At 43.5% G+C, this 14,646-nt stretch overlaps 3 protein-coding genes across 7 annotated transcripts; all 3 read right to left on the bottom strand.

Annotated features, from left to right (window-relative positions):
- Window positions 1-995: 995 nt before the first annotated feature.
- Window positions 996-5,216, bottom strand: LOC129586839 (uncharacterized). Its single transcript, XM_055480305.1, has 7 exons — window positions 3,774-5,216; window positions 3,559-3,696; window positions 2,191-3,502; window positions 1,856-2,138; window positions 1,597-1,800; window positions 1,460-1,539; window positions 996-1,405 (listed from the first exon to the last, which is right to left on the bottom strand). The coding sequence occupies exons 1-7, from the start codon at window positions 5,214-5,216 to the stop codon at window positions 996-998; spliced, it is 3,870 nt and encodes a 1,289-aa protein (XP_055336280.1).
- Window positions 5,217-5,509: 293 nt separating this feature from the next.
- Window positions 5,510-6,567, bottom strand: LOC129586932 (acidic leucine-rich nuclear phosphoprotein 32 family member B-like). The gene is made up of 3 exons (XM_055480457.1): window positions 6,051-6,567; window positions 5,906-5,965; window positions 5,510-5,836 (listed from the first exon to the last, which is right to left on the bottom strand). The coding sequence occupies exons 1-3, from the start codon at window positions 6,547-6,549 to the stop codon at window positions 5,670-5,672; spliced, it is 726 nt and encodes a 241-aa protein (XP_055336432.1). The 5' UTR covers window positions 6,550-6,567; the 3' UTR covers window positions 5,510-5,669.
- An 861-nt stretch (window positions 6,568-7,428) lies between these two features.
- LOC129586745 (uncharacterized) lies at window positions 7,429-14,327 on the bottom strand. Of its 5 annotated transcripts, none has more exons than XM_055480122.1 (10): window positions 14,051-14,327; window positions 13,904-13,983; window positions 13,383-13,481; window positions 12,227-12,551; window positions 11,385-11,504; window positions 10,752-11,249; window positions 9,040-9,110; window positions 8,619-8,694; window positions 7,925-8,480; window positions 7,429-7,839 (listed from the first exon to the last, which is right to left on the bottom strand). In XM_055480122.1, exons 2-9 carry the CDS (start codon window positions 13,923-13,925, stop codon window positions 7,940-7,942), a joined length of 1,752 nt encoding a protein of 583 aa, XP_055336097.1. In that variant the 5' UTR covers window positions 13,926-13,983; window positions 14,051-14,327; the 3' UTR covers window positions 7,429-7,839; window positions 7,925-7,939. The 5 variants fall into 5 exon arrangements, with proteins under 5 accessions (XP_055336097.1, XP_055336096.1, XP_055336093.1 ...); XM_055480121.1 differs by having other exon boundaries at window positions 10,752-11,504; window positions 12,227-12,293; window positions 12,366-12,551; XM_055480118.1 differs by having other exon boundaries at window positions 10,752-11,504.
- Window positions 14,328-14,646: the final 319 nt, after the last annotated feature.

Below are 14,646 nucleotides of genomic sequence, written 5' to 3'. Positions count from 1 at the left end.
AAATGGCTCTGAGGTGTGTTCTTGATGCTGATTGGTTTGTGATTAACCAACAAACGTTCTTGAAACAGCTATCGTTCTTTTGCCTTGAAAAAGGAGAAGTGGGACTTTATACTTTTACGCTACCGCGCGGTGCTTCCCATTGCGCAAGAGATTTGGAAAAGCAAGCACGCCATTCTCATGGGCTTGTTTGGCACACCTACGGTGACTATCGCCACAATCAGACGGCGGTAGTCTTTGAAGATATTTTTGAAAGAACTGGACGTCCAGCTGACGTTACTTTCTACGCTAAAGGGTTGGAAAAGTGTCGCCTCCTGGAAAAGTACTTGCCGGAAGTCATCAATTTAGAAGATTATCACTGTCCAACGTTTCGACGACTGACTTCTGCGGCTCAAACCACCCAGCGGAAGGCACTCATCTTTGGAATGTGGTTGCATAAGAATGGTACGGATCACCAATGTTGTGGCCACCGCGAAGTTGAACTGCCATCTGAACTTGAATGACATTGAAAAACGCTTGCCTTTGGCTCAATACACCCCTCGTTCGTTTTCTGGGCTCCTCCTTCGTCGCATAATGCCGCCTAAGGCACATTGTCAGCTGTATGTCAACGGTAAAGTGACCGTGAACGGCGGAAAGAATTTGGACGAATCGCGTTCTCTTTTAGAATATTTTGTACGGTTGTTGTCTAAAATCGGATACTCATGTTGTGTCACTGATTTTAAGGTGGTCAACATTGTGGGCACACATGACTTTGGTCAGCGGTTCGATCTCGATGCTGTCAGTAAAAAGCTTAATGTTCCATATTTTGCTGATCGTTTTTTGGGTTTACGTATTAAGATGCCGGAATGTACGGCTATTTTGTTCGCCAGTGGTCGATGTAACTTTCTAGGTGCTAAGACAGAAGTCGATTTGACATGGGCTATGATCGATCTGGTGTTAATGTTACCAATAAAATAACGACGGCCTTCTTCGGACTTTATTTAACCCAGACTTTTGATTTACTGGGAGGTGTACCCGTAAGGCAGAGTATTCCAATTTGCATTAACAATCCGACGTTTATCATAAGTGAAACTCAACCGTTTAGCAAGATCGACTTGTTTTAAAGTCATAGATTTCTTAACACGTTGGATGCTGTCAGGGTACTCCGCAACAAGAAAATCCGTTTTCTTCTCCAACACGTCCACCATTTTCTCAAAGGTGATGATCTCGCTGGTGTGCCCGTTCAGCGTGAAGCCTTTCACCTTTACAACACTCTTTCCATCGTTGGTCTTGTACGAGTACGTCTTTGGTCCCAGGCTGACGAACTGACTAATGAATTGACAAGGCTGCAGCTCATCCGTAAGGTCGCCGAGGAACTTTCCAGTCGGCGGCGTTGGTGATCCAGGTTTATCCACGAAAATTATGGAATCTGTAAACCGATATCATATTCACATGTTTGTAGAACTGGTCTTTCAGGTCTTACCAGTGTCAAAGTACAGCAGTCTGTCCTGCACTTGTTCCATATAACCGTAGAGGTGCAACCGCGCCCAGCAGGTTGTAAACCTGATAAAATATGAAAATTCATGCCACAAGTGCAACAACAAATGGACCAACACTTACGCAGCCAAAACGACGTTGGTATGCGGATTTTGCTCGACAAACAGGGTCTCCTTCGTATACGCCAATTGTAGAACGTCGTCACTGAACATGTCCCACGACTGAATGTGGTATTCTCCAGAAAGAAGCATCCTGTAGAATTCTTCTGGAGAGGAAATGTACTTGGTGTTCGGCTTATTATCCTGCATACCGAGGCGTCCCCAAAAGCTGCAAGCAATAATACTGACTAATGTTCAATGAAGTCAAATAAATAATAAAATACCTGTTAAGACACAGTTTGGCAAGCGCCCGCATGCCCGGGTTACTTTCCATTTTGTCGCGGTCTAATTCAATTCCCTCGTGCTCATGGAAATCCCGCAAGTACTGGTCCTTTTGTTGGTCTGTGACAACATCAGTTGGCCATCCACTTGCTTCAGTCTTGATTTTAAGAAAACGGTCAATGTATTCGGCGAACAATCTCTCTTCGGTCTGATCAAAGTGCCAAACTTCAAAAACTTTTGTCACAACGTAGCCGCGATCAATGGCTGCATGTATCTCCGGTGTGCCTGCAAGAAACATTTACCGAGGGGGTTCCGAGGGGGTTTGAATTCTACTTACACCATGTCCCAGAGAGTGCCCTTTCGTTCTCGGTGTGTCCGCACGGAGCATTCTGTTGTGTCTCCGCACAAGTCCGACAAAGAGGAAAGACCAATTTTCCATTACTACGGTATGGAAGAACTGGAAGATACAGGTCGGCCGGAGGAACGACTTCACAGCGGATAATCCCAAAATAATCCGTCACTGCATCGAAGTCTTTAACGATAATGTTCGGATGGCCGATGGGATACCGCTTGTTCTTATTTACATAAGGATACTCGCTGCAGACGTCGAAATACCGGATTTTTTCTTCTTTTGTTACACTGTGGAAGAGCTTTGTGGCGTTCGTCCGGCCGCCATAGAACGCGTCGCGGGGGTTAATAGGTTGGCACACGGTAATTTCCTCAATGTAAGCTGCGAACCATGGCACTTCTTTGACAAGGCCATCGAAGTCATGCTCCCATATCACGTGCAGTCTGTATCCCCGGCTTTGGATGTAGTCATCCCGCTGCAGGGTTTCTTCGTAAATCTTGCTCATTGCAAGATTTCTAAATGGATGGATCGTGTCAGGAGCAGTGCATTCAGGACAACCATGAAACCAGCAGCCGTGAAATTCAAAAACTGTATTCGTTGCGGCAGAGTAACCATCCACGAAGTACTGACCAATCTTGAACTCTGCCCCCGACGCTCTTGTCTGAATTTGGCAGTTTTCTTCCAACTCCATCCATTGTAGCCACTTCAGCGCTTTGACGGACTGGTTACGGTTGGAATGGTATCCCTGTGGTGGAATCAATCCGATCTGGTTAGCTTTGAGGATGTTGCTGCGCCAGTACAGACCGCATAGTCCCGCAATGGTCAGCGTAGAGGAAAATGGGCAGATTCCATTGCTTATTCCCAAAAACAGGTTCCGGAACTGAAGACAGCATTTGCGGAGGACAGTAACGTCATTGCTGCAGTAATCCACGAACTCTTTTCGGAAATCAAAAGTATTGTGCTTGGCGGCGATTTCATCTTTGTACCACTGTTCAAAGGCCTCACGGTCTTTCTTGCTCATGAACTGGTGTCCGTATTCCATCATAGAAGGGAACTCCGTAACCTGATCCCAGTTCTCTGGTCGGTTAAAGCGGTGCGGGAACAGACCTTTAGAGGCGTCTTCAATCCCAAATGTCGCTGGCCACTTGGAAAGGCTCTGTGGATTATAATTGATGCTGTCCCGGAAGCGAATATTCAGTTGAACCACGTCAAGCTGCATGATCTTGCCGCCATTCATAATCACTCGGGGGATGATGCCATTCTTCAGCAGCCAGTTGGTAATAAAGTAGCCATCAAAAGCCTACAGAATTTCTACCAGTTAAAAGTCGGCGGGAAAAATTCTTAAAAACGATTTACCTTGAAATTATGAGCTATAACAATGTGGTCGCGATGATCTTCACTGAACAGAAATCGGCAAAGTGAGTCGGTAATGTCGCTTAGTGGTTCTCCCTCTGGCGGGAAGATCCATTCCTCGCCTTCATCATTCTGTACGACCTGCATCAACAGTACGATTCCGAGGGGGTCCCCGAGGGGGTATATCTTACTTCAGCAAAATTGTCATTCAGACTTACCGCAAGGTTCGGGTACAGTCGTCCATCATCAGCAACGTACGTTTCAAAATCAAAAAACAGAAACTGGGCATCCGCGTACTGCATCTTCTGAAACGGGCCCAGCTTGTGTGGTTTCATGTAGCAGCGATGGTCGCCCACAACGTGCTCCCGGCAGGTCTTACAGAAAATTTCTCCGCACCGGTGAACGGCTCCTGGTTTTCTTTTAAGCAGGGAATAAATGGAGCCACACAGTAGGCAAAGTTTCACCGTACTGCATATGCTGCGTCGGTTGTGGAACAGCTTATCAGCGCTGGGACCCAGTTTGTGGTGATCAAAACACGACTGCCCATTAAATTTCCGACTGCAGTCACCGCACGCCAACACATTAGATGTGTCCATGGAGCAGTTGGAACGGAGACACTGATTACATTGGCCAGTGCAACGATGGTTTCGTCGGTCGTTATATCCTTTATTGCACCCAAAGCACCAGTAGCCACGATTAAAAAAAGCCGGCATGGAGGTCAACACGTCAAAGTGACGGTTGTGGAGTAGCAGGCAAATATGCTTCTCTTCATGCTTTCCGCTGTACACGATGCTGTTGGCTTGCATGGTACTAACAACTACGACCTGGTAACCACGAAGCACATTCTCGAAAGCTGGAATGTCCGCCAGAGAATATTCACGCATGGGCAGACCGGCTTTTTTAATAAGGTCCTTCGACAATGCAAGAATTTCCCTTTTACCCTTGGCAATGTGCCTGGCATACTCCTTGTGACCATCCGCAAACGCTCTGCCAATTACTAGGGCACGGGCCATGCAGATCTCGTCGTCGTTGTTGACCAAGATGACTGACGTCATTTTCTTGAGCTTCTGGTACAGCATTGGAGGGACGTCCCGGGCACACCGACCCGAAGGAATTTCCGTATGCTCCAGCAAAACTTCGAAAGATCCATCTATGACAAACTCTTGATGGGAATTCAAGACTTTGGATATCTCTGCCATCCACCGCTGTACGGTCAACTGGGATCGCAGTGTTGGTGGCGTCCAAATAGGGAACGACAGGTGAGCCGAGTCCACTGACACGCGAACGTACTGATGACGAGCTACTCCAGCCAACACAGTGTCAAGGATGTATTCCAACACAGCCACGATTACTGCCGGAGCATCAATAAAGCTTATACCATCCAGATCATGGACACTTATTTGAAACAACTTAAAATGCATACTGTGGGTCTTGGAAAACCGGTGGCCCCTGGGCTCTACTGCGACATGTTCAGCTGCACGAAAATCATTCGGCATACCCGCTCCCGCCTGAGGCTCGTCGGCGACCCAGTCATCCATGCCAGCCAACTCGGCAGCATCAAGCATATCATGATCAGTTAAGCCGTCATCAAAGACCCAATCATCTAGTGCCGCCAAGGCAGCGGCGTCAATAAGGTCATCATCTGTTAGATTGTAATCCATTTTGCAAAGGTCAAGAACTTGCAGATGTAAAATTTTGATGAATATTATTTAACCAAAAGCGATTTCTAGAGGCCGCAAAAATATCAGAAGTGAAATTCAGACTACCGATATTTTACTCTGAGTAATTTTTGTGCGGTCGTATTTTATATTTTTTGCAAAACCGAAATTTCACAGCAACGTCTCCTACGCATTTTGCTTTTTCTTAACACGTACGAGTGCAACGTACTACCCACAACATAAAGACAAAAAAACATGAGCAACGACAATTAAAAATATACGTAACACCGTTTACGGTTTCCGAGGGGGTGTCCGAGGGGGTGTCCGAACAGTAACAGAACAATAAACCATGAGATAGTTAACCACAAATAAAATGAATACATAACACCCGTTATATGGTTACCGAGGGGGTCTCCGAGGGGGTGAAAACAGAAAAAAACGCACAAAGACAACTAACTAATTAAGCATAATCACGTCGTCGTCGCTGTCTTGGCGGTCGCCGTCAGGTTCCGAGGCCGAGTCCGGGATCTTATCCGCGTCCTTATCCGAGGCCGATTCATCTACGTCCGAGGCGGAGTCGGAAATGTGGTCCACATCATCGTCCGACAGCAACCAAGTACGGTCTGCAAGTGTTCGCGAGAAACTCTAAGAAGGTCACACAAACCGTAACGAAGCAAATGACAAATAAATACCTGAGCCAGCCATTGACGCATCGTCATCCTCATCGTCCTCGCCATGGTCCGACTCGGGTTCTATGTACATGAAATTTCCTAATCAAAGTTCGGCAGAACACTGTCAACCTCTAGTATCATGCAAGCAAGAAAAAATGCTACTCACCATTCATCTCTTCATCGCTCTCGCTTTCGACGTCTCCATCCTCTCCAGTCCATCGCATAACCTGTGGGATAACACGGATCAATTCACTGGAATGGGTCCGGTTCACACTGTTGCGGAACAGGTCCACGGTATGGAGTGCCGGTAGGTTTTTCAAAGGCTCCAAGAAATCCACGGTGCTGATGCCGTTGTGGGCCAAAGTCAGTCGCTTCAAGTTAGGTGTCGCCGTCGCCAGGATCTCAAAATGGGGATTGGTGGAGTACCCCAGCAGGTTGTCGTTGAGTTGCAGATACGTCAGGTTGGGTAACGGTGTCAAACCAAGCAGAGAAGACACTCCACAAGCATTCGCGGACAAACACTGGAGATCGGTGAAGCGAGTGAGAGGTATGTCGCGAAAATCTGCAAGCGGGAACTCATCCAAAATAATCGTCTTCGTATCGGCAGGCTGGTCCCACAGGTAGCCATACATATTGATGGTAGTATAAACAGGTGTACGAAACATTATAAAAATTATTACAAAAAAGACCAAAGTAAATAAACACACAGGTTGTATGTGCAACACAAAAAAAAACTGCGGTGATCTACAGTGTATAATTGTTCATACCATTTTGTAGTGGATCCTACACTACGGCAATCTTGAGAACGAAGATTTCACAGCAGCCGTTAGTGAAAACTCATATCAGTCTGCTGTGAAAATGTGCAATAGTTTGTAACTGCGTACCCAATGGTGGTTGGATGTCAGTGCAGTGTTATACAGGCGTGCTGTGAATTTGGGTAATGCGGTAGTAAGTAACTGTGTACTCATGGTGGTTGACTGCTTAACGTAATTGCCACCCGCCCAGCAGTGGTTCCGTTTTTCCTTAACCATAGATTTCTATGGCAAACAGTCCTGCACACAAGTCTATGGCAAACAGTCCTACACTAAGTCTACGGGATCGTTATAACATACAGTCTATGGCAAACAGTCCTATACAAAGTCTACGGGAAATTTTAACATACGAGTCTATGGGCCTCAGTCCGTATTGCTGCTCATTCTATCGTCCAGAAAAGATCTTGACAACGGTGTCAGTGGAAAAGAGTCTCGCTGTCGGCATGCTCCACTGCATATTTGCCATTAGCACAATCGGTAGCACTGTCTTTTTCTGCATTATGATACGAAATTTCTTACCAAAGTAGCGCTACGATTACAAATGCTGTTAATAAAGTTTAACCCAATTGCAAGTACTTTGCGTCGTTAATTCGCTATATATATATATCTGTGCTTGCTTAAATGTGGTTTAAACGTGGGCTGACGCCTGACAGTTTTTAGAAAGGGTTAATATCTAGCTGGCTTCAGTTTCGAATTGGACAAGATGATTCTTAAGATTGTAAGATCTTAAAAGGAAAAATTTTATTGCGAGTAACACCTTCTCACTGCTTGCATAATTACAAAACGAATAGGCACAATCTGGAAAGTTTCTACATCAAAATATCCACACTGAGAAAGTACACGAGTCCAATCAACCGCACATAAAAGCGCGTTTTAGGCTAAACGACAGTCGCAAAGCAAAATGTGCCGCTATCGTCAGCAGAAATTGTCCACGCGGTCGTAAGTACATGAAAACATCTATTTACGTTTCTGTACGTTGACCTCGAAAACATTTAGACAAAACAAAAGAGAAAAGAATCCAATATATCAGTCATAAGACAAATTTTTGGTATTCAATTAACCGGAACCGAAGTCTGACAAGCAGACTTCATCATTGAGCAATCGGTGGCACAGCAACCGAAACAACCTTATACCATCGCAAACCTACAAAACGCCATCATTTCAGTTAATGTTACCAACGTCGCGGCAAACTGGACAAACGGCCCCGACAAATCACACTGTTACGTACCTGGGACATAACGAATTATTTTCCATTTCCATTGTACTGTGATGCCTGGTATTGTGAGGGATCTGCATAGTTATTGTACATGTAATTTGTTGTTTGTCCGTTGCTTCCTTGGTTCGATCCATACTGTGCCTGGCCACCGTTGCCTGTTGTCGTACCATACGAAGCGCCGTTGTTGCTGTTGTAGTTCTGTTGTGTCCCGCTGTTCTGCATGTAGTTATTCTGCTGGCTGTTGTAGTTCTGACCCGAATAAGCCGGTTGGGCGTTCTGCTGGTACGTCGGTGAAACCGTTGCGGCGTAGGCGGTGGGATAGGAAGACGCGGAGTTGTAGTTGTTCTGCCCGGATATCATGGCGTTGGCCGCTGTGTACGACCCTCCGGCCTGTGTAGCGCCGTATCCGGTTGTTTGAACATTGCCTCCGTATCCATTGTTGTTAGCATAGTTGGGATTGTAGCCACCGGCTTGCTGAGCGTTGGAGTTGCCGTTACTGGAATAAATTGACTGCGCTGCCGATGCTCCCGCTCCTTGGTCTAACGCTACTGCGGCCATCTGATCCGCTCTAAAGATTTACAATAGAAATGTTCAGACTGCTGGACATATACATTTTTTATCAAATCTGAATTTTTGTATAAAGAATTCTGAAGATTTCGAAGTTTTTCTCTTTCGACTTTCGAACAACAGATTTGTAGCTACTTACTCGGGATCAGAGCCCCATCCATCTTTGACCTTTCCGAAACCAAAATAAGGTGGGTAATCAACATAGATCCCATAACCTAAATAATACGCCGTTTAAGTCTAATTTCATACTTAAAGTCAAGCTTGTAATTATAATATTCACTGGACAATGCATTTATAAATGCAAGTAATAATGCAAACTGTATCTGTACGGTATCTATACAATTCAAGCAGGCTATGGCTATATGTAATGCCGCGGATAGTTTCTTAAACTGTGCATGTTTACCGGCTAATAAGAAGACTGTTAATGTTATTAGGGGAGTATGTATATTCAGTTTTTAAGCTTTAAAAACATATTAAAAAAGACAAGATTTTATCTGCTAGACAAGAATTAACTGATTTATAGCGTCAGACGTCAGCAAATTATTGTTTTACGGTCTTACCATAGAATGGACCGCGACGATATCCATAACGGCGCTTGTACCCGACAAGAGGAAAATATCCGGTTGGTAATCTATGAAAGTGGAAGTTCGTCACTGTTTGTGCAGAAAGTAACAAAGCGTCCTTTGTAGTAAATATAAATTGTTTATTGCGTTATTGATCTATCAATAAACACCACGATTATTGCAGCGGCATGTTGCCCCAACGCCCAACGGTCAATAACGCAAACCTGACGCGTATAGTTACAAGTCTTTTAAGTTCTTTCTGCTATAAATTTAGTTGCACGCACGGTACGATACTTAATATTGACAAACTTCATAAAACCATTAAAAAGCTGGTATTAGTTGTCAAGTGTCAGCTTAATTTAATCGCAAACCAGGTTAGAGTGTTCAGCATTATAAATGTATAAGTCCAACATTGAAGGTCAGCCGCAATATCTTCGTGAGGTCGATTAATTCCTTTTAGCCCAACAATAATAATAATACACTATTTTTGCATTCACAAATTCTGCCACTTGTCAGTATTGTCTCCAAGACCCGATTTAATATATCCGAAAATTAAAAACAGAATCCAGATTTGTCACTCCTTGAACTACGGTAATAATCACTGTGCCAGCTACAAAAAGTGATACTTCGTTTTTGAAAGTCATTCTTAGTGTGCGTGCTCGCCGGCAAGGGGAGGCGCACATTACTAACTGTAGGCATTTATTCAATATACAGTAACAGTATCTTAACAGCATAAATACCGTAAATATTGCACTGTTTCAGAGTGTTTCCAGCCAAAAAATGCGTTTTCCGTTACTTCTTCCAAAAACTTTATGGGTGCTTTTAGTGGAAGGATTATGCGGAAATGCAACATGGTGAGCAATGTAACATGGTTAAACCGAACTTGAACGGAAATGCCTGAGCGGGTGATTACTGCCGCCTTTTGAACACCAGCAACTGTATTAAATCAAATGCCTCTAGTTCTTCGTTTTTTTCAAAAAAATGTAAAGAAAATCATGGCAGCAAGTGTAATCTTATGGGACAATGATCGCGCGACGGCTCTCTCGAGTCACGCCCAGACCCTAACGCTTACTTGTATTAATTTGTTTTATTCGGGACATGGTAAAAACGTTTCGAAAAACTTCTACGTACGTCTTCTATCTTATGATTCTGGTTTTCGCTTTGGTATGGACGAAATACATATAGAGGACACTTAGGTAGTTATATCTGTACATGTACTGTGTTGTCGAGTCAACTTGGCACCTTTTAGTATATATGAGTCAAATTACATGGTATAAAATCTTCAACCTTTCGTAATGGAGCGCTGGGCGCTGTGGATATTTTCAAAACTTGGCTAGAGTTTGAAAAAGAAGAATCCTTTGTTAATAATTTCTATGGTTTCGGGCAAAACAATAACGAAAGGAAAAAAGGGCGTTACTTTGTAATTGGCATTACAACTCCAGGATTCGCTCTCCCCGCTCCCGTATCAGAAATTAATCCATAATATTGCTAACACTGATATTTGGTAGTCACTCAGTACTAGTTAGTGCCTAAACAACAGGCAGACGACTTCACGCTTCAAGCAAGTGCAAGTCTGTTGCACGTGTCGAAGATGTCGTTCAGATTACAATAAGGTAAACGACCTAAATAACCTATCGCTTATGATTTTTGATTAATTTTCAAATTCGTGCTACTCAAAAAAGTAAGCTTCCAGTTGTAGATCGACTTACACGGATTGTTCCCCTTGATCGTATCCATATTCAACGGGGTAATACAGATAAAAAGGATAAAGCGACGCCGCCGAGAACGATCCGAAACCGTAATTCTTATTCGTTGCGCCATAATATGACGGATAAGAATTGGTTCCATAACCAGGATTATACACCGAACCAGATGCCACATTGGGGCTATTCTGCGCATAACCATCTTGTCCGTAGCCGGTGGCGCGGGCATAGCTCTGCGCCGGGCCATTGTACGTCGCACCTTGCGGTGTATTACTGGCCGCATAATTATTTCCAATCCCGTTATTGTACTCGGTTGTGCCGGTCTGGAAGGTCGTGCGGGCGCTTAGCCCGGTGTCCACCAGCTGATTCAGTAGTTGTCCCACATTCTCCCGATTCCGCTGCACATTGGGGGCGCTGAAGCCGGTGGGCGGATTGGGCAGGGCGAAGCTGATCTTTTTGGTCTGGTCGCCGTCGGCCGGGTCGTCGGGTTCGGCCGGGTCGGAGCTGCGATAAGATAAGTCATAGTTGGCTATGTTAGTCTGATAGGGGAGCGACTGCAGGGTGACGGGGGTGGGCGTCGACTGCTTGTACGTGTTCGAATAAGCATTATTAGAGAGATAATTATTAGTGCTGCCGTACGGGGAAAATGATCGCGGACTGGCTTGTAGCGCCGATGCAGCGACGACGGGGGCGGTATTGACGGCGCCGCTCGGCTGACTGTACGAGGCAGACGGATACGCTGCATACGAATTGGGGTTGCTGTAAGTGAGAAAAAAACGTATGAATGAGTGTTCTGGGTCAAGTGAAAGTGTCGCAACGTACAACCGGAAAAATAAATAGGTACGAAAACATAATTCGTAAGCATAAAGATGTGGTTAAAGTGCTCAGTTTATAGCGTCACAAGACTCACAACTCACTAGATTTGCAATTATAATTATGGGTCATCCGTTTAATACCAGTTTTTATCACCGAATGCTCTTCTACTCTACTTACAGTTTTTAATGCTTACTTTTCGGTACAGTAATGCATAAGTAAAACAGCAAACTCAGCGGAGAATAAAACTCGGTTCACTTATCGATGATAATTTATATGTATTACCAAAAGCTACAGACCGTCAATGGGAAAAATATTCGTGCGAACAACAGTAAAAACTTTCAATTTCATTTCTCTAATTATACTCTTAATCAGCAGCGTAAAATTTGCCTGTCATCAACAAATCCATCAAGTCATCAAGGAATCAATGAAGGAATTCTAACATATTCTATATAAAACAATGATTACAACCATTTTCGACCGTCTTTATTGCATTATTGAACGTATTTCGTTTAGAAATTGGATTTATGCGGATAAATCCTACAAGCTTATAATTTTCAAATTCCTGGGAATCATTGCGAACGCTTACGAGGATTACTGAACAGAAAATCTACGAAGCGAATTGGTTCCATCTTACGCATGCATAATTTTTCTTTGTTGGACATTACCTGTAGCTGTAACTGTTGCCTGTGTAACTCCTCCCTAAGGATACGGCCCCGCTTGGAACAGAATAACCTGCGTTTGGTGCATAAGAGCTAGGATACACAGGATAACCGACATAAGAGGGATAGGAAGTGCGACTGATACCATTTGACGAGTACGCAAATGGCACTGGTGAATTCTGATTGGCTATCGACGACGATATCGATACGAGTACTGGATTGGGGGCGCTGAGAGATTCTGCGCCGCCATTGGCAGATGTGTCATATGTTCTGGATTGTTGAGGGTACTGTGATTGGGAAAGACTTGATAAGAAGGAAGAAGACGTTGCATCTGCAAATCAGGATAATTGTTGTCAACAATGTGCACCATAAGGGAAAATAAGATATTTGTAAATACTTAACATTTCTTGTGCTGTGTAACTGTGTTTGGTGAAAATAAAATGAAAACCTTTACACCTACAGACATGCATAGTTAGGACTGTGCGGTAGCGTATATTAGTTCGTGAAAATGATGCAGAAGTTTAAACGAAACCCTAACTATTTTTACCTCGAAATTATCTGTATATTACGTTAGTACTGCTTTTAATTAACACATAAAGTGCATATTATTGATTTCCGACAAGCTGACCTTAGGATATGAGATTTGCATGCAATATTTTTATCCAGACTAAAAAAGGCTGTATTGTAATACCATCTATAGAGTACTATTAGATATCAGCAGTTAACTTTATGTTCTCAAAAGACTCGTCACCACTTCAGTGCAGATTAGTCTGTGGCATTTTGAAGTGCACCAGTTGTTTGGATCGGCAGCTTAACGAACTGTTCCAAGCATTAAAAAAAGGCAGTTTACTAAATACTATATTTTAGTTCAATGTGTTTTGGTTTTATACTGTACTTTTGTTCATTACTTTTATCACAAAACATGACACCGCTGCATTAATGTTAGCAACAATTATGTTTAAAAAATGAATTTTTAAAACATCTGGTACATTTATTTGAATGTTTTAAGAAAGATTTCTAGTTAGCTCGCGGTCAGGTTACATTTAACTTGGCACGCATGATCCGCCTCTTTATGATCATCGAGTGTTTACGGAAAACATGCTATAGCCTATAAACCATAAACCACGCATTTAACCAAAATGTTTGCCGGCAATGAACTGACCTGCAGCTGCTAACGTCCTGGTTATTTCCATGAAAAAGGTCACAACACAGATATTGAGTAATCCCCAACAACCAGAACTCCCCATGCTGGATGCTGATTCTACATATAAAACAGTGATTTAAATTCCGGCAATTATTGCTGGCTTCTTAATCCATGTTCACGTCAATATAATGTTATTTCCACAGAACATATGACGCCAAGAATTCCTCCAGTATGTGCACCATGCAGGAACACCATCCCATTATGTTAATCATGCGCTTTACAATGCAGATTATAACGTGTATGCTGCTTTAAATCTTTGTGGAAATAGATAAATACCAGATCCAGCAAGAAAATATGAATATTCCGTTATACAGTTATGCGATGATAACCATCGAGACGCAACATACACAGCAGAACAGTCTAGCCTATGCAGACAATCTTTACTGTAGTCGGCCTCACTGACTGATCAACCAGAAACTCACTTCCGCGTTAATATGTTACAGGTGAAAATGATCAAGTATTCCGACAAAAAAACTTACTCATTCGCATCCACCGCAGCATCTCCGCCAAATGCTCTTTCTCTCTCGTCCGATCGCCCCGAGGGCCGACTTTGATAAATCTACATTACAATCCGTACAGTCTGCACAATACACATAATAAAACCATCCGCCTTTTTCTACACTTACCGTCAGTAAAACGAATCTCGCGTGCGTGCGATAATCAGCGACAATTTTTTATAGCAGAGCTGCAAGAGAGTTGGAGATATGTAGCATCGACTTTTATTACACCTACCGTTTCGACGTGGTTGTATCCCGTGCTTGTGTGACCTGCTACTTTGCAATAATAAAACAGTAAATCGAAGTATGCAAAATCGCATCAAATATTAATTTTCTTGAAAGATTTACATCCGGTTCGTTTGGCGAGAGTGGCCGGGCATCGGTGTTTAGCTTCTTAGTTGTTTATCATTAGCGACTACGAGAAATGGATTACAAAATTGTAAAGTCAAGGGATCTGGGTTAAGTCAGCCATTCGTGAAACCGAAAGGACCAAAGTTTCGGACGGACGGGCGATAAAGGTCAATGGCTCTCATTAGCAATAATGCGGTGTTTCGCCGCTATTGTCCGAGACTCCGCGTCCATCGTGTAACCGTTGGGTGTCGACGAACTTCGCTACACTCACGATTTCTTTGGCGTATAAAATTTTCAAAGTACCGTAATGCTGTTGAAGTTGAAGTATAACGATCTGTCATGGAGTTAATATCTTTGCGATGGAATCCGAAGCG

This window comes from Paramacrobiotus metropolitanus, unplaced genomic scaffold (assembly GCF_019649055.1).
Source record: "Paramacrobiotus metropolitanus isolate TYO unplaced genomic scaffold, Prichtersi_v1.0 Parri_scaffold0000022, whole genome shotgun sequence".
In the NCBI taxonomy this organism is placed as follows: domain Eukaryota; kingdom Metazoa; phylum Tardigrada; class Eutardigrada; order Parachela; family Macrobiotidae; genus Paramacrobiotus; species Paramacrobiotus metropolitanus.
The sequence above is the reverse complement of the archived record's forward strand: the minus strand, read 5'-3'. Positions and strand labels throughout refer to the sequence as shown.

Coding starts and splice junctions, on each gene's coding strand:
- LOC129586932 (XM_055480457.1), bottom strand. CDS start 6,549: ATGTTTCGTACACCTGTTTATACTACCATCAATATGTATGGCTACCTG. Junction 5,966..6,050: donor GAGCGATGAAGAGATGAATG/GTGAGTAGCATT, acceptor TCATGTACATAG/AACCCGAGTCGGACCATGGC. Junction 5,837..5,905: donor TGCGTCAATGGCTGGCTCAG/GTATTTATTTGT, acceptor GAACACTTGCAG/ACCGTACTTGGTTGCTGTCG.
- LOC129586745 (XM_055480118.1), bottom strand. CDS start 13,925: ATGCTGCGGTGGATGCGAATGA. Junction 13,482..13,903: donor GCTGCGGTGGATGCGAATGA/GTAAGTTTTTTT, acceptor TTTTATATGTAG/AATCAGCATCCAGCATGGGG. Junction 9,111..10,751: donor GATCAAGGGGAACAATCCGT/GTAAGTCGATCT, acceptor CCACTTTCATAG/ATTACCAACCGGATATTTTC.
- LOC129586839 (XM_055480305.1), bottom strand. CDS start 5,216: ATGGATTACAATCTAACAGATGATGACCTTATTGACGCCGCTGCCTTG. Junction 1,540..1,596: donor ACCAACGTCGTTTTGGCTGC/GTAAGTGTTGGT, acceptor ATATTTTATCAG/GTTTACAACCTGCTGGGCGC. Junction 1,406..1,459: donor ACTGCTGTACTTTGACACTG/GTAAGACCTGAA, acceptor ATCGGTTTACAG/ATTCCATAATTTTCGTGGAT.